The following is a 19,452-nucleotide window of genomic DNA, read 5'->3' as shown; positions in this document are numbered from 1 at the left end:
ATTTGATTCATTTGGAATCATCAAATTTGGATTTTATATGCATTTTTCAGATGATTGTAAAATGGTTGTAAAAACTCAAGGAACCTGAAAGATTTCTTGTTACCATGTTTTGCTGAGTTCTTTGTGCCTTGTACTTTTAGATATTTGAGTAAAGTTTCCCTTTTTACAGTGAACCTTATTACTCTTGCATAAAACATAATTTCTGTGGGGAAATAACTCATAGGTATTAAAAAGACAGCCTAAAAGTAAACTTTTAGAATAAGTAAAAGCAAATCTTAATAGACCAATAGCATACAGAAAAATATTGAGTGAAACTTTAAGGACAATCTAATAGGACAGATAAAACCCAAAGGCATGCAAAAAATTCAGTAACTAAAAGATTTTTAACAGTTTAAAATAATATTAGAAAAGCTATTGTTAGGGTCTGCATGATTATATAGTAAATAATTGAATCAATAGATAAAAGTGAATTATATGGGTTGTGAGAGGGTGCTGGAGCGGTGTTACCCCTGTGAGAAAGGATGAATATGAGGTATTCAGAGAAACTGGGAAAACTTGTAGGAACAAATGCATATCAATAACGGAAATGGAAACCAGGGAGGGAAATGGATCCTTAGGAGTCACATATTGACTTAGAAAACCATAAATTGATATTATCTCTGTTGTATTATGTTTTTATTTATTTTGTTGAACATTTCCTAATTAATCTGGTTCCTGAGGTTTTGTAGGGTCCTGTGCCCTCATCAATCAGGGGCCTGCTCTCTATGAGGAAGACAGAATTGAAGCCGCTCAAAGGAACCATGAGATAGATAAGTTTAGAGTAAATACTCCAAGTCTTCACATGGACTATTTGTGCCCAATCCATGGTAGAGCATTCTGAGCTTGTATTGGTCTGATGAGCCACAATCAGACATGCTCTAAATTGCCTCTTACACAATGATGTCATTTTGGGCTTCTTTGATAATGAAGGACAAGAACCAAGCAATTTTAAAAGATAGCACAAGACTGTAAGTTATGTATTTCTGTGTTAAATTCTCCTAGATCTATTAGGTACATTGCTCAAAGTTCACTGCAATAGTGTTTGTATCAATAAGAAATACAACTTTATCAAACTAAAATTTAGTAATTTTTCTATGCATTATACCTCATTAAGTATCTCTTTGTTTCTTTATTCTAGATTGGAGATAGAGATGATTCAAATCTTTATATAAGTATGAAGCTAAAAGCTGCTGAAGAGGTAAAAATCTAAGCTTACAATGATCCCATCATCACTTCTCTTCCCTGTCCTCCAATTTAAATTCTCATGCCTTAATTTTAATTTGATTTGTATTGCAGTTTAGGAATGAGTGACTTCTAACTAGTCTCAGTCTTTTATTTACTTGCTTTGCTTCTTAAACAGAAAGCTAGGAAGGAAAAATTAAATGAACACAGTATATCTGAAATAACTATGGGGAAATAAAGGAATAATTGTATGACAGTGGTTCTAAAACTTTTTGGTCTTGTGACTTTTATATTCTCAAAACCTATTAGAACCCCACCCAAAGAACTTGTGGACTATTGTTGGCCATATTTGAAATTAAAAGTATTAATATATTCTGAAAATACATTAAACTCCAAGGAAGTCCATCACTTTCAGAATCACTGAAATTCTACATTTTTTTTTAGGACATGGAAATTTAATGATAAACAGTATATTTAACCTATATTTAGTCATCTTAACCTAGGAAATACCTCTTATCTCTCAGTCCTGCTGTTTCGTCTAGTTAGTTGGATCATTAAACATATTTTATATTTTCACTCTTATAGATTGGAATCAGAGCCACACATATTAAATTACCAAGAACCACAACTGAGACAGAGGTAAGCTTTTGTTCTCACGTAAAGGAAATCTTCTCATGGTTCCATATCATGATTATAGTTTGTTGATATTTTCAGGGCTAAGAAGTGTATGATGTGTTCTTCTTTGGCCTGTTTTCAAAGCTACCTTACTTCAAGGGAAGGGACCCAGAATAGATGGTATAGTCCTATGATGCAAATGATTCAATTTTGAACACTAATCTTTTAAGATTGCTATGTTTATAGCAGGAACTGAGGGAAATATAAAGAATAAATACCTGTTCCCTGCCCTCATAGAGCATATGGTGTTCACTTAAAAGTGCATAAGAATGCATAAGATCCTAGTTCTATATAAGATATGTTGCATGAGAAGTTATATAAAAAGTTTAACATCTATATTGAAACCTTTGTTTCTCATAAATGTCCTCTCTACCATTGAGGATAAGTAGTAGACACTTGATTTCAGGCCCTCATACTTGGAGAGTTGAACATTTTCCTAATTGTTTTCCCAGCTTCCATTCTCCCCCCCCCCCCTTCTTCATTGCCAGCACAAGTACCAAAATTACCTTTGTAAAATGCAGATCACTCCCCTACTTAAAGAACTTCTCCAGTTCTCTTGCCTCTAGAATAAAATACAAACTCTTCTGTTTGGAATTTAAAGTCATTTGCTTTCAGACTTAGCTTACTTTTCCAGACTGATTTGACTTTCTCCCTTTATCTAATCTATATTCTAATCAGAATGATAAACCATCCCAACTCCTTAACTTTGCACAGAGTGACCCTCATACCTTGAATCCATTACCTTCTCCCCTCATCTCTACGTTTTAGAATTGTTAGTTTCCTTTAAAACTCAACCCAAATGCAATTCCCTTTTCCAAGCTTATCTGGCTGTTAGTAACTCCTCTCCTCCCTAAAAATATTAGTTTTTTATCTCTTTTGTGTGTTTACATGTATATGTGTGGTTTCTTCCTTTAGAATGGAAATTCTGAGGGCAAGAGCTATTTCATTTTTACCTTTACAAACTTTTTTTGGTTTTTGCAAGGCAATGGTTTTAAGTGACTTGGCCAAAGTCGCACAACTAGATAATTATAAAGTGTCTGAGGTTGAATTTGAACTTAGGTCCTCCAGACTCCAGGGCCGGTGCTCTATCCACTGTGCCACTTAGCTGCCCCTACTTTTAATAGATTCTTAATAAATTTTTTTGGTTGCCTGAAAGTGGGCACTTAAATGCTTGTGTAATTGATTCATGAACAAGAGCATTCCAATAATTAGATATAAAAAGTAAAGCATGTGATGGAACCCTAAATGACTCAATAAGAAGGCAGACTAAAAAGCAAAGCAGCATATTGAATAGTGTCTCAGTGTCAGGAAGATCTAGATTCAAGTCTTACCTCTGTCAGACATTACCTGTGTGACCTTGGGCAAATTGCTTAACCCTCTCAGTATCTCAGATATCTCTATATCTATAAATTGCAGAAGTTGATGGTCTTCTCTCTGGCTATCTTCATTGGTAGGAGCTTCTTCACTGAGAATGCCTTACAGCAAAATCACAGATGTAGACCATTTATCCCCAGAAGTTCCCATACCCCCTCACTTCTTCCCTGACCCCACATTCCCTCCCTCTACCTCCCCTAAAAAAAACTTTTGAACTACTAACTCAACATGCTTTTCTAGTATTTAGAAATATTATTGGGAGTGTTTTGATCTAACAGGAAAATTGTTTGCAGGACCAATATATAGGTTTTTTCCTTTGAACTATCTGAACTAAAACTTAGTGGGAAAGTAAGACTGAATATGTTTTGTCTTAGAAAAGTATTCATTCCTACCCTATACCTTCTTTAACTTACAAAATTTGTTTTTTAGGTTTTAAAGTACATCACATCTTTGAATGAAGATCCTACTGTACATGGACTCTTGGTCCAGTTACCTTTAGATTCAGAGAAGACCATTAACACTGAGCTGGTGACAAATACCATTGCTCCTGAAAAGGATGTGGATGGGTGTGTTTGACTTTGAGTCATTTCATTTTAAAGCATGTATTTAGAACACATATTGATAACTCCAAGAAACTCCATGCCATTGTTCAAAACTCTTAATTGCCTTTCTCTTATTTATTCTGTCTTTAATGTTTCAGATTGACTAGTATCAATGCTGGGAAACTTGCTAGAGGTGACCTAGGAGATTGTTTCATTCCCTGTACTCCTAAAGGATGCTTGGAACTTATCAAAGAGACTGGTAAGATTAATTTTTCAGAGCCTCTCTTTTTTTTAAAGTTTTCTATTAATATTCTTCTGCAAATTCTTCTTTAAATATTTATTGTTGTAAAACAACAGATGTTAATTTCAATACTTTTCTGTTCTGGACACTGCTAGGAAGATATGAAGTTTATCTGGAAAAAACTTTTCTCAAGCTTACATGAATCATAATCATTGGAAATACATTTACATAAAATTAATTAACCATCTTATTTTAATTTTTTAGAGTAATGATTCCTTTTTTTAATCATCTGTAGTTTGTTTTTCTATTTTGGTCTTTATATTCATTTATTGATTAATCAGCAAGAATTTATTAAGCACTTACTATGTGTTAAACACTGTATTAAGGGTTAAGTAATACAAAGAAAGGCAAAAAATTGTTCCTGGTCTTAATAAACTTGCATTCTAAATGGGAAGTTAACATGTAAATAACTAGGAACATACAGAAAAATATATAAAATGAATAGAAGGTAATTTCTTTTTGAATAAAATTTTATTCTTTCAATTATTTGTAAAAAAAAATTTAGCATCATTTTTTAAAATGTTGAGTGCCATGTCCTCTTCCTCCTTTCCTCTCTGAGATGCAGTTAATAGAGATCATACACATGCAGTCATATAAAACATTTCCATATTCATGTTATGAAAGACAACACAGACCAAAAAATCCTACAAACAAAAACTGTATGTTTCAATCTGCATTCGGACTGCATCAGTTCTTCTTTTGGAGGTGGATAGCATTTTTCAACATACATTCTTTGGAATTGTCTTGGCTCTTTGAATTACTGAGAATAGCTAAATTGTTCAGTTGATTATATAATATTCTTCTTAATGTATACACTGTTTTTCTGGTTCTGCTTATTTTACTTTGCATCAGTTCATGTAAATTTTTCCAGGTTTTTCTGAAATTTTACTTGTCATTTTTGGTCATTTCTGAGGGGATTGGGAATGGTTGCCTACACATGATGAAATCTGAACTGAATTTTAAAAGAAAACAGTGAAATTTGAGGTGGAGGTGAAAAGATGGAGTGTTCCAAAAACGACAAACAGATACTGAAAGGCATGGATATGGGAGACAGAATTGGGTTGTATTGGAGAATCTGCAAATTAACCATTTCTAAATATATATTCTTGCCCTTAAGTTCAACAAACTAAATAACATGTCACTTAATTTGACAGCATGTGCAGTATTCTATATTCATGATCCCCTCCTTTCCAGTAAAATGAGGAAGATCTTATTATAATTATATATATTCAGTTTCATTATGTTCTGGTCTCTTGTTTCTGTTTGCTTTGTGGTAGTCCAGGTATATTGTTTTCCTATGAGATCTTCCTTTGTGTAGGTAGTTCTATATGTAGCCTCAGTGTTTATTTTACAAATGATTTGAGAACATAATTTTTTTCCTTTTGCCATTAGTCTCATCTTTTGTGCTAAGTGGTCCTGATTAGAATTTGAATATCAGAATTTAAAATTTCTTCTTTGAGACCTGGAGAAGTCTATGCAAAAAGTTTACATTTGTTATCTTAAATTAGATATAACTATTGCCAATCATAATCTTTGTTGTAATTATTGAAAAAAATCATTTTCTTTTTAAAATCATTTTCATTTCCAACTATATCTCCCTCTTTCACTTACTGAGTGAGCCAGCCCTTCTACCAAAAATGAAAAAAGAAAGAAAAATCAGTTAAGAAAAACTAATCAGAGGGGTGGCTAAGTGGCACGGTGGATAGAGCACTGGCCCTGGAGTCAGGAATCCCTGAGTTCAAATCCGGCCTCAGACACTTAATAATTACCTAGCTGTGGGACCTTGGGCAAGCCACTTAACCCCATTGCCTTGCAAAAAACAACTAAACTAATCACAACAGCTAAGTTTGACTTTGTATATAGTGTTCTATACTGTCAGTTCCCTACCACAGAAAAAAAAGAAAGAAGTACATTTTCTATCTTTTCTCTGGGGCCAAATTTGGTGATTATAATCACAAACTTTAACATATAATTACAAGTGTAATTGTAATTAGTAATTGTATTTCTTTGTTCTTTCTTTTTATGTTGTAATCATTGTCTCTCTTGTTTTCCTGGTTTTGTTTGTTTCACTCTGCCTTATTTTACATACATCTTCCCATGCTTCTCTGAATTCTTCACATTTATTGTTGTTTACACACAATAATGTCTTTCATTCAAGTACCTCATTTTGTTTAACCATTCCCTAGTCAATGAGCATCTATTATGTTTCTGGTTCTTTAGAACACAAAAAAATACTGCCTGTGAATATTTTGGTGTACAATATATAAACCATTCCTTTCTGCCTTTTACTTCCTCAGGGTATTTGCTTAACAATGAAATCTTTGTCCACAAGATTGGAAGTTTAGGGATTTATATCAAATTACTTTCAAGACTGGTTGGATCATAAGATATACCAAAGGTGTATAGGTATATCTCTCTTTGGTCAAATCCTCCAACATCGACTATTTCTGCATTTTGTCATCTTTGCTAGTTTGGGGGAATGAGATGAAGTCTCAGAAATTATTTTGATTTGCATTTTTCTTTTCATTTGTGATTTAGAGCAATTTGTCATGTGACTGTTAATAGTTTGCCATTCTTTTTGAAATTGAATTCCTTTGATGATTTATCAGTTGAAAAGCTGAGTTTTGGTCTTTGTTATAAATGAATGAAAAGAAAAACCTGCTAGAGTGAGAGAAAATTGTACATTTTATTTACAAACCTTGCAAGATACATCTTACAAGATACAGGTACCTCCACACGAATTAGTCTTCAAAGTCAGGTAATTTATGGTCTTCAGAAACTCTTGCCCCTCCCTCTTGGATGTTCATAGGCTCTCAGAGTTTGAGTTATAATCTAAAAGGTCCACCCATTCCATGATATGCCCTTAATATGATCCCCCCCACACCATACAAACTCAGTAGCATTAGGACAAAATCTCTAGGTCACTCTTGACCAGTTGAAAACTGGTTTGGGGTTTGGTATCCTTGGAAAGGAATTAGGAAAACTCTTCCAGTCTTGTGATTGGCTGGGCCATTCCCCTTTTGTAATGGATTCCCTAACGGCTTCGCTCTACAACCTGTGAAGACCAACACCCTACATTTCTCACAGTCTTATATGTTTGTCTAACTTTTATTATGTGGATATCAGAGATAGTTGATGCAGAGAATTTTCCCTTGGTCACCTTTGTAATTTCATGTAATCAGATTACTTGTTTTATCTTTTGTGATCACCATAGCCCTCCTTTGATTGACAAATCTAACTGGAGTCTGATTTAGGCTTTTATTTGTTGCTGTTAGCTTGTTTTTTAATATTTTGATAACTTAATATAATTGTTTCCTTTCTCATCTTCTGGGATGGGGGGGAGAGAATATGCAAAAAAGTTTAAGAATTCCTGTTTTAGCCATAGCTCAGAAAAGTACCTCATTTCATTCACTGCCAGATTTTTCATTGAACTTTTTCAAAGGTCACAACCTTTAATATTCAGGTGGCATATTCTTTTGAGTTTATATAACTTAACATATTAATTTCTAATCTAGTTAATTCTAATTTCTCTTAAACTTTGTATTTTTTCCATTAATTCTTCTTAAATAAGAGTTCTTTATTGGGTTATTGAATTTGATGTTTCTGAGACAAAATCGTGACTTAGTCAGGAAAATTCATTTCAGATCTTGTCTCAGACACTTATTAACTCTCAGTCTCAATGTGGGAATAATAATAGAGCCTACATCTTAAGAGTTGTTGTATGGATCAGCTAAGATAATATATGTGAAGTACTTTGCCAAACTTAAAATGCTATAAATATATAATGCTTATGTTGTAAGCTACTTTTTATTTTTAATTTAAGTATCAAATACTTTTTATGATTACTGCTTATAAATATGCTTTAAGATCTGAAAGTATTATTCTTCCAATTATTTTTCATTATTTCTCTGGAGATTCAAGACCTTTCATTTTTTTTCCAAATGAATTTTGTTATTAATTTGTCTAGCTTTATAAAGTATTACTTTGAAAACAGTGATAATTTTGTTTCCTCTTTTCCCATGTTTATACTTTCAATATTTTCCTCTGGTCTTTTTGTTAAAGCTAGCATTTCTAGAACTATGTCAAATGAAAGGAGTGGGAAAAGGGAGCATCCTCATCTTATTCTTGCATTTATGGAGAAAGTTCAAGTATTTCTCCATTGCACATACTTTGGTTTTAGCTGTGTGCTTTTTGTGATATTCAAAAAATTGCTCTTCATATATACTTTTAAAAATTACTATTAAAAATGCTTTATCCCTGCATACACTTTCCTATAAATATAATGATATATGTACAAAAAGTTTGCAATTTAAATAAGTAAGTGTAGTCATATCTTAAATGGCAAGTTTTATTCTATCAGCTTTTTCCCCAGTACAAATGGTGCTTGATTGTAACTGGCAACAAAAAACCCAAGCCTTATTGCCATTTATCCTTGAGGACATGAATTTTTTTCCCCCTGATCTGTAAGTTTCATTGATGTAGAGAAATTTTGATGAGAAAACTTCCTGCTGTTGCTGCAGCATTTCTACAGCTCAGTAGAATCTTGGTTTCCAGGAACACAGAGAGATTTAAGTGATTTACCCAGAATCAGTTAGGATGTGTTTGAGATTGAACTTGAACCCAGATCTTCTTTATTCCAAAGTTAGCTTTCAGTCTACCTAGCTGACTAATACTTAAATTTCTAGTCTAAAATTAATTTACTGTAAAATTTCAGAAACATACACAAATTACACATAAAATACATCTGCTATTAGTTGCCTAATGCATTGATTGAGAAGTGCAGCTCTTAAACCTGAAAGATGCTTTGAAATCCCTTTTCTAAATATTGCTATGTATAAGAGTAACCTTTATGGTTCTAATTCAAAATGTCTACTCAGGTATGGTATGTTCATCAGAAATTCTTGGAAATTCTGTATTTTCATGAATGAATCCCCCCCCCCAAGATTATACTTTTTCAAGTAAAATATTTTATTCTTGATTGTAAGCCTTTTTCTTTTGGGGGGATATGGGGGGAATATCAATCCTTGGTATTTGAATTCTATTTTTTGTGCTTGATTTTTTCTTTGTCTAGGAAATTTTGAATTTGGACTATGATATTCATGGGGGTTATTTTAGGATGTGATTTGTGGATTCTTTCTCTTTTCACTTTGCTTTCTGGTTCTAAGTATTCTAGGCAGTTTTCATTTATAATTTCTTGATGTATGGTAGCTAAACTTTTTTTGTCAAGACAATGTCATGATTTTTCAGAAAAGCTTGCTAATTTTAGATGAACTCTCGGCCTATTTTTCTGGTCACTTGTCATATTATTCTATTTCTTTATTACTTGGTTTTTTTTTTTCTATTTAGTGGCTTTGTTTTAATTTTTCTTGATATTTCATTGTGTCATTTTCTATTTGACATTTTCTAATGTTCGTGACATTCAGTTCTTGAGTGATGTTTTCCATGTTATTTTGCTATTTGATGTAAGGTTACCACTCTCTTCCTTAGGTTTTTACACCCCACTTTGTGTTGTCTAAGGTATTTCCTCATAATGTTTGTTCTGTTTCTTGTTTTGTTCATATTGACTGTGGCAGGTGAAGGGCTTTGCTTGATTTGGGTCAGACACTGTTCTTGTACTCCTGAAGGAAGTGAGCAGGCCTCACCTGGTTCCGTGTCTGGTGAACAAGATTAGGACATTCCCTTAAGGGACCCTGGTACTCTCCCAGTTTGGAGCTCTACCTGGATCTACCTTCTTGCCACAGGGCTCCTGGGTAGATCACAATGTCAGACTGTGCCTTTCTCCTTGCTGCCAGCATTCCCTCCTAAGCTTCTTTGAGGAATTGTTGTCATCACATGGCTCTTGTCTGTCCTCGTGCCTTTGGTACTACTACAGCTATTCCCATAAGGAGTCCCCCCATCTGGTCTTTGTTTGGTGCTCTTCTCCTGCCTCTGGGTTTGGATGGCCCTTTCCCAGGATGGCACCAGACTAATCCTGTCCAGTTGCTAGGTCTGCTTTGTACTTCTCTCTTGATTTGTCCCAAAGGAACCATTTCTAAGATTCCTTCAGGCTTAGTGCAGGAGTCTAGATGCGATTCTCCTTATTTTGCCAATAATGAGGCATTTTAAGTTTTGGAGGATGTTTCTTGGGGGATCTGGGCTCCTGGGGGTCCTGTTTTCTTCCTCTGCAAATTGAAGTAATTAGACTAGATATCTAACTTCTTACTCTAAAACATTGTTCTTGGGAACCTTCTCATTTTCTAACCGTAGTCTCTGCCCAGACTCTGGCGTCAAGGGAAATGTTGTTAAGGAGAACTCTTAACCCTCTTCCAGTGTATCTTTTTTTTTTAACTAAAAGACAACAAAACTGTGTACTAACTACTCTAGTCTCTCCCTTCACTCTGCTCCCTGCCCCCCTTTTGTTCTTGTAATTTAATCTGTTACCCTCTTCCATATTGTTATTTAGCTATGTGTCAGTGGTTTGGTTTTTTTCATGTGTGGGTTTTCTTCCCACTCTGCTATGACTCAGTGAATGAATTTTGCTTAAACTGCTTTCAGAAAGCCCACAGCAAGAAGGAACAATGTCTAAGTCTAAAATTGTTACTCAAACTTAAAGGCAAAGAATTTCTACCCAGAATAAGGGGAGATGAAGAAATTTGAAGTTTCTGACTTGTGATGGAAGCCCATACATGATCACTTATTCCCTCCAACCCCAGTAAGCTACAGGTAGTATTGTGAACAAAAATTCCTCTTGCCCCTGTGTTTGAGATCAGTTCTGGGATTTGTTTCAGGAGTCCAGATTGCTGGAAGGCATGCTGTGGTGGTTGGACGCAGCAAAATTGTTGGTGCACCGATGCATGATTTGCTTCTATGGAATAATGCCACAGTGACCACATGCCATTCCAAGACTGTCCTGTTGTCTGAGGAGGTAAGATCTTCAGGAAATAGTGTGTACCTAAGGTCAATTGGTGTTAGCTGACCAAGTATGCGTTGTCCTAAGAGCCCAGGAGTTTGGCTATCACAAAATATCTCTCAGACAATTGACAGTTTGTTTTCTGACCATACAGAAATCCTTAGCACAGAACAGGCCTAAATTCTGATGCCCTCCTGATCATAGGCAAATGTCTAAATCCAAATGTTCAGACAGATTTTTTTTTATTCATAATAAGATGAGTCTAATGCTTCCCTTCACGGAAATGTAGCCTGTAAAACTGAAGGGGACAAGTTTTAGAAATAACTTTGCTTGGGATTTTTAGTAATGGCTTTGGATCATTTGAAAGACTTTCCTCCACTCTAAACCTTCTCCAAATACTCCCAGCAACTTTCTTTCACAATGTCCCTCAAAAGGACAAACCCCTATTTTATAGATCAGGGCTGTCTAAAATGTGGCAAAGCCGAACTACTACAGAACTCTCGCTAAAATGGCCAATAAAATTATGTTGTCTATTGTTTCGATAAAAATTTTTAAAAATAAAGTTGGACAGCCCCCTGTTATAGATGATGAGGAAGTTGAGAACTTGAGGAGCTAAGTGATTTATAAGGTTTATTTAATGTAACTTAGAGGAAAAATACAAGATTCCTGATGCTATTCCAATGCCCTTTTTACTTCTAGACTGTGCTTCTAATCTCTTTCTATGTATTGCTATGATTGTTTTTGGCTTTTATTCCCCTTTTTTGACAGGTAAATAAAGCTGATATCCTTGTGGTTGCAGCTGGAAAGCCTGAAATGGTAAGAGGAGAATGGATTAAACCTGGAGCTATAGTAATAGACTGTGGAATCAACTATGTTCCAGGTTAGTGCTCCACTTCTTATTTTTGGAAAAGTTGAGGAGGGTAAAGGAAGATCCTTTGACTCATTGGAAATAAGCCAGGAATGTACATGTTGAATGGAATGGTGTTAAGTGAACTATTCTAGAATTTATACTGAATATGGACCTTAATATGGTAGAAAACAGGGAGGGTAAGGATGTAATTTTTAGATGACATTGATAAAATCTTGCCTTATTAAATAAATATACAGTGAAGCATCTAGCCTTTGTTTCAGTTCTTAAAGTAAGGGATAATCTTCTTTTCCCCTTCTAATCTTAAGTATGAGGTACAGTTATTAAATTGCCAGGAAAATTAGTCACTGTCAAGTTTTCACCATATTTAATCTCCCTCCCACTCTCTCAACATGCTTTTAAAGCAGTAACTCATAATTGATAACTCATTTTTCCTGCAGTACAATTATCTAATGGATTAGAAAGAAATTGGTCTCCTACAAGTCATCACTTTCACTGTTTCCTGATGACATTGGAGTTTCTTCTATATAACAGGATTCTCAGCCCTTATCATTCTTCATCTTTATCCTTTGTGAGCTGTAGAGAACAAGAAAGTTAATAGATGATGTCCAGTTACTCTTATAGGTTATCATAGAATATTTATTTGAACTTGAAGCTTTTACCAACCTCATTTACAATCTGCCTTCCTCAGAAAAAAATACAAATAAAACAAAAACTATGCTTTCTTACTATTCTTCCTTTGTTATTGTTAGTACAGAACATATAAACACACAGTTCTCTGCCAAACTGGTTCTCATGTTCAATAAAAATTGAATAAAAGACATGACAGAACAATAGTAGAGAGAATGAACCCAAAGGCTGAACTTTCCAGGTGTTCCTTTTGGATAGATCCTTGTCCCCTATAAGGTGCATTCAAAGGCTAAAATAACATCATCTTACTAAAAACCCAAGAAACTGCCAATTAAAACCAAAAGAGAATGTTAGGGATAGTGAGAAGAATGGAGTCTATTGCCATATGAGGATAATCTGATGGAAATAGGAATGTGTATCCTGTAGAAAAGAAGACTTGGATGGAGAAGTACTTCAGTCCTGTGGAAGAGCAAAACACATACTCTGATGATGATAAAATCGAAGCTTCTGTATCCAAAACCTCCAAGAGAAATAGAAAATGGGCTCAGACTGTGGATGAGCTCAAAAAAGACTTGGAAAAGCAATTCAGGGAGGTGGAGGCAAAATTGGGAGGAGAAATGAGAGCAATGTGGAAAAATCATGAAAACCAACTCAAAAGCTTGGTGAAAGAAATACAAAAAAATACTGAAGAAAATAATATGTTAAAAACCAGTTTAGGCCTAATGCAAAAAAGCAAAACAAAAGGCAAATGAGGAGAAGAATGCCTTAAAAAGCAGAATTGGCCAAATGGAAAAGGAGATAAAAAAGCTTTCTGAAGAAAATAACTCCTTCAAGTGCAAAGTGAAACTAAAGGAAGCTGATGACTTTGCAAGAAATCAGGAAGAAATAAAACTCTTCCAAAAAAGTCAAAAATTAGAAGAAAATGTAAAATATCTCATTGGAAAAACAACTGACCTTGAAAACAGATCCAGAAGAAATAATTTGAAAATTATTGGACTATCTGAAAGCCACAACCAGGAAAAGAGCCTAAACTTCATTTTTCAAGAAATAATACAGCAAAATTGGCCTGAGATCCTAGAAGCTGAGGGTAAAATAGAAATTGAGAGAATTCACCAGTTACTCCCTGAAAGGGATCCCAAAAGAAAAACTTCCAGGAATATTATAGCCAAATTCCAAAACTCCCAAATCAAAGAGAAAATTCTAAAAGCTGTCAGAAATAGACAATTCAACTACCGAGGCTCCATAGTCAGGATTACACAGGATCTGGCAGCATCTGCATTAAGGGCTCGTAGGGATTGGAATATGGTATTCCAGAAGGCAAAAGATCTTGGTTTACAACCGAGAATCAATTACCCAGCAAAACTGAACATCCTCTTTCAGGGGAAAAGATGGATTTTCAATGAAACAGGGGACTTTAAAACTTTCCTAACAAGATGACCAGAGCTGAAGAGAAAGTTTGATCTCCAAGTACAGGACTCTGGTGAACCATAGAGGAGTGGAAGAGAGGACTAACTATGAGGAACTTGTTAATGTTGAACTTTTTATATTCTTGCACGGGAAGAAGATATTGATAACTCATATGAACTTTCTCATTTATAAGAGCAGCTAGAAGGAGCATATATAGACAGGACATAGGAAGGAGTGGAATATAATGGTATGATGTGGTAAAGGGATGGAGTGAAAGGGCGATGGGGGAAAGTACTGGAAGGAAGGAAAAGGAGATGATGAAGAAGCTAAGAGATTTCACATAAGAGTAAAAAAAAGCTTTTTCAATGGAGGGGAGGAGGGAAGGAAAGGGGGAATGAGTGAGCCTTCATTCTCATCGGAAATGGCTCAGGGAGGAAATGGCATACACACTTAATAGGGTGAGGAAATTTGTCTTGCCCTGGAGAAGGATGGGAGGAAAGGGACGGGATGAGGGGAAATGCGGGGAGGGAAGGGGGGAATAGGTGACAGAAGAGAGGAGAGATCAAGGGAGAGGGTACTAAGATGCAATACGCTTTTGGACAGGGCCAGGATGAAAGGAGAGAGAGAGAGAATAGAATAAATGAGAGTGGGGAGGAATAGAGTAGAGGTACAGTTAGTGATAGCAACTGAGGGAAAAATATTGAAGCAACTTCTCTGGTGGATTTATGATAAAGAAAGGAACTCATCCCAGAGACAGAGTTGGAATCTGAATACATACTGAAGTACAATTTTTTTTCTCTTTCTATCTTGAGGTTTCCCATCTTCTTGGGGGGGGAGGGGGTTTGTGTTTACACTTATAACATTCAATTTACATCAATGTATGGCATGGAAACAATACAGACACTGCCAGACACCCTGGGGGGGGGGGGAATTGTAGAATTCAGAGCCTTGAAAAAAATGATGGGTACAATTTACTATTGTATATAATTGGAAAACAAATAAAATGTTTAATAAAATAACTCCTAAAAAAAAGAGATACAATGCTCCAAGACAAAAAAAAAAAAAGAATACTTGGAGGGGACCTGATAGCAATATTCCAAGTATTTGTGGGGTTGTCTTGTAGAAGAGGGATTAGACTTCCTTTGTTTGGCTACAATAGACCAAACTAGGAGCCAGAAGTAGAAATTTCAGGGAGGCAAATTTCAATTTCAAAATACTTTCTGACAACTTGAGCTATCTAAAAGTGGAGCAGGCAGTGTGGTCTCCTTGCTAGGAGATAGTGAATGTTTCCATCTTGACTAGAGATCTTTAAGCAGAGGCTGGAAAATTGTTTATTGGGTCTGCTGTAAAAGAAATTCTTCATCTTGTTGAAGTTGAAAGAGATAGCCTCTAAGGACCTTTGCCAGAGGAGAGAGAGAGAGAGAGAGAGAGAGAGAGAGAGAGAGAGAGAGAGAATTAATTATAAAATTTGCTATTCTGGAGGAAAATTGAGTTTTGTGATTTTATATTTTTAAAATTGAGTGGCTGCTATGCTGGATGCTATTTATTAAAAGACTTGAGAGGGCTGCAGTACTTGGTGAAAACAGGGAAGCAGTCAGTAAATTCACTTTGTTATTGGACTAAATCTGTTCAGAAAAAGAAAAGTTTGAAGTAAATTCAAAAACCAAACTATAGACAGTAGTTGATTGATCATTTAATCAGAACTCTTACTCTGATTGAGTCTTTAGCTTACAAGATCCAGGAATAAGTGTTCTTTCTCAGTTTAATGCTTAAAAACAAATAAACTCTCATGATCTAAATTCTAGTTTTATCAGCTGTTCTGGAAGTAGATTAGTATCATCAGCATCAGTATACATTTACACAATATCTTATACTTTTCTAATCACTTTCATTTACATTATCTTATTTAGTTCCAGAAACTCTCCAGTGAGTTTGGTAGGGGAAGTAGCATTTCCCAGCATTGAAGAGGAGACTGTAAAGATAGTAAGACCCAGATCTCTAGAATCCTAATTCAGTGCTCTTCCCACGATAGCCTTTTTCATCCCTGGACTGAAACTGAAAAAAAGCTTATATGTAGATGTTTAAAGACCCTGCTCACAATGGAATCCCAGATTCTGGCTCTGAACCTTAGAGCTACAAAGTCTAGACCTCCTTCTTCTTTCCTAGGAGAAGCAGTGAAACTGAGTGTGGGAGCTGCTTTGTGTAAGGGAGCGGATGGTGTATCCTTTGCTTTTGTTCTCCCAAATAACTATTCCTAGCTGGTAAGATTTGTAGTTGTTCCTGGCATCCTTTTGAGGGAAGCGTAATTACATTCTTGCCTTTTGCATACATTTATGGAGCTGCTCATCTTTGGAATTGGATGTTAAATTGTTCAACTCACACAGCTAGCTTAACAGAATGCTGACAGTTGCTGTAGAAACGGGATCTGGCAGCTGTGGTGGGGTTCAGGCTTTGTACACCTAAAAACTCCCTTTGTAGGCCTTGGTCAATTAGCATTTTAAGAAGGGCTCATTCATTATGTTAATTGGCACAAAGAATAAAGAACAGCTTTGGTTTCCTTGAACTCCTGGTTTCAGGCTAAAGGAATTTCCTGTTGGTATGTCAAAGCCTAAGCATTTTATTATGTTTTTCCATCTTTTTGTTTGTTTATTTAATAATTTAGCAACTGTTTCTCTTCTTTAAAGAAGAAAAGGGAAGTATGTATACCTGATAGGACTCAAGATCCTAATCCCACTTAAGTTTCTCGAACAAGCTCTCAAATAACCATCATTCCATCAGATACCACAGGAAGCACAGAGCTAATAAAAAAAATTGGGTGAAGAGCTAAACATTTATGAGAATTGGGTCCATGCATTTCCTTTATCTGAAAGAATTTTTCTGCTTTTGAAAATTATTCTGTAGATGATACAAAACAAAATGGAAAAAGAGTTGTGGGGGACGTAGCTTATGATGAAGCAAAAGAGAAGGCTTCTTATATCACCCCGGTGCCTGGTGGAGTTGGACCCATGACTGTGGCAATGTTAATGCAGGTACTTCCATTTGTGGAAAAAAAATAAGGCAGAATAAGAAGCATTTTTATGTCATACAACAGAAATTACCATTTGTCATATCCTTCAGTTTTAGAAATGTTTTGAGAATATAATCAGAAAAGATAAAAATATGAGCCTCAAATAGGGCTTTATGTGGAGATTAAGCTATATAAATATAGAGCTAATTATCTGTATTCAAGGAGTAGAGCAGTGGCATAGATGATCTCTAAAATTATTCAGATTTGATTTTGAAATGTTGATTCTTCAAACACATACCAACTATGAATGGAGGGAGGCAGTCTATGAATCTAGTGGCTGGCAGTATTGAAGTTAACCTGGATTGAAAGTTTGTTGTAAATGAGTGATTAATTCTTTTAAGGTGGTGGAAAGAGCACTAAAGGTAGTCAAGAGAATTTGAGTTCTTGTTTTGGTTCATCTACTAACTCACTTCATGACCTTGGCTTCCAGTTTTCAAATTATATAATTCCAAGAATCTTGAGTCTGACCACCATAGAATCAAACTAGGTAGGAAGTGTTTCTATAAAATATTTATCTCCTAAAATTAGATATGGGTTGAATGATTTTGGGGAACAGAAGGGAGGTATCAGGGCAGCTAGGTGGCATAGTGGATAGAGCACAGGCCCTGGAGTCAAGAGGACCTGAGCGCAGAACTTAATAGTTACCTAGCTGTGTGACCTTGCTCAAGTCATTTAACCTCATTGCCTTACAAAAAGCAAAGGAGGGGAGAGGCATCCTTTATGGTATGCAACTTGTACCTCTTCTCTTATCCCCTACCTAGGATAGATAATGGGGGGGGCTTTTTTTTTTAACCAGACACATGATTTCTTTCGAATAGGGAACTCCCAGAAAGGTAAGTCCTTCTTTGGATGAAGTTCTTCCACTTGCAGTCTTAAGCTGCCTGAAGAGCAGCTGAGGTGTTATTCACCCGTCCTCATGTGTCTGTGTCCTGAAGTGGGGTTGAATTTGAGGCATCCTGACTTTATATTGTACTTTAGGGCTTACTGTGCAGTTTATATGCATACTGTCATGTAATCATGACAACCCTGTCAGGCAGGTATGTGGGTTTATACAGTTGAAGAAACTGAGGATCAGAGAGGCTATATGACTTAGCCAGGGTCATGTAACTACTAATTATTGGAAAAAAGATTCAGAATTAGGCAATCTCTGACTCTAAGTTAAGAGTTTTTTCCATTACACCTGGCTGCTTTGTTAAAGACGCACACAGTACCTTCATAGAAATTACCTTGTTCCATCTTTCTACGTGCAGGTGTTTTACAGAGGGGAAGAAGCCCAATGACATACCGTAGGGTCCAATGAATAACCGAATGAGTGTTATAACTCAGATCTCATAACATTTATTTGGCACACTGTTTTTCAGCATTACTCTGTGGGGTGTTTTCTTAAAAGTCATTTGTTCTTGCTTTTTCACAGTTTAAAGATGTCTCAAAAAGTCTTAGTGCAGTTTTAAGCTTAATGGCTTAAAGAATGTACAGGAATAGTTGATTGCTAGTTTATACCTTTGTACTTTTAAGAAATTTACCTTTGGAGACTTACCTGTTTTATGATACTAGATGTAAAAAGTACTTATAGATATTAAAATACTGATTTTTGTCAGCTGTTAATATTATTACTCCCAAGATGTCTCGAATTTTTTAAGTGTCCTTTGGACTTTCTTTCATGCATATGACTGTGTCATGGTATACTGGAAGATAGCATGCCTTGCCAGTTTAACAGATTGCACCATTTCATTCCATTGATACATCTTTAGCTTTGTTCAGTAGGACCTTGCTTTGTAGGTTGTTATCAACTAAAATAGCACTGTGTGCAAGCTTTAAAAAAAAAAAAATCTGACTGCTACCACAAAGATATGGTATCTCATATCCAATAGATGAGTTTAGGAAAAGGAAGGAGAATGTTTTTGATCATTTAAGATAGACTGTTTTTAAAAAATTTCTATCACACAAGACAAAAGAAACTTAGAAGGGAACATAGTGAGGTCAATATATTAAATTTAATTTAGGATATATTTTCAGTTACAAACTTTATGGTTTCACATACAATCATCTTTTTATGTCCTTTGTATTTGGAAATGTTGCTGATTTTCTAGTTCCCAATTTTAAATATTTGTATGCTTTCTGAAAAGTATGCCACAAAAGAGAAAAAAGGAGCAATCATCTCTTACGAAATAAGATAATCACTTCCTTTTATAAGATTATATTAATCTTGTGTGTGTGTGTGTGTGTGTGTGTGTGTGTGTGTGTGTGTGTTTTTATTTAGAGCACAGTAGAAAGTGCAAAGAATTTCCTGGCCAAATGTCTATCAGGAAAATGGAACATCCAATATAACCATCTTAACCTCAAGACCCCAGTTCCAAGGTAATTTTACTATTGACAATTAGAACTACCTATCCTAAATTTATTTTTAATTTTTAATTTATTTAAGAAAATGGGGTTAAGTGACTTACCCAAGGTCACACAGCTAGGCAGTTATTAAGT

The 19,452-nt window shown here is 35.3% G+C and overlaps 1 protein-coding gene across 2 annotated transcripts in view; it reads left to right on the top strand.

Annotated features, from left to right (window-relative positions):
- The window catches only part of MTHFD1 (methylenetetrahydrofolate dehydrogenase, cyclohydrolase and formyltetrahydrofolate synthetase 1), a 90,024-nt gene that overhangs the window by 28,768 nt on the left and 41,804 nt on the right, over nucleotides 1-19,452 (top strand). For both annotated transcript variants that reach the window (XM_074236156.1, XM_074236155.1), the window contains exons 3-10: nucleotides 1,178-1,237; nucleotides 1,807-1,860; nucleotides 3,700-3,836; nucleotides 3,971-4,071; nucleotides 10,881-11,017; nucleotides 11,771-11,882; nucleotides 16,809-16,936; nucleotides 19,235-19,332. In XM_074236156.1, the coding sequence (XP_074092257.1) occupies nucleotides 1,178-1,237; nucleotides 1,807-1,860; nucleotides 3,700-3,836; nucleotides 3,971-4,071; nucleotides 10,881-11,017; nucleotides 11,771-11,882; nucleotides 16,809-16,936; nucleotides 19,235-19,332 (827 nt within the window). The remainder of the gene's footprint in view (nucleotides 1-1,177; nucleotides 1,238-1,806; nucleotides 1,861-3,699; nucleotides 3,837-3,970; nucleotides 4,072-10,880; nucleotides 11,018-11,770; nucleotides 11,883-16,808; nucleotides 16,937-19,234; nucleotides 19,333-19,452) is intronic.

This window comes from Macrotis lagotis, chromosome 4 (assembly GCF_037893015.1).
Source record: "Macrotis lagotis isolate mMagLag1 chromosome 4, bilby.v1.9.chrom.fasta, whole genome shotgun sequence".
Lineage (NCBI taxonomy): Eukaryota > Metazoa > Chordata > Mammalia > Peramelemorphia > Peramelidae > Macrotis > Macrotis lagotis.
Note: the sequence above shows the minus strand (reverse complement) of the source record. Positions and strands in the feature narration are given on the sequence as shown.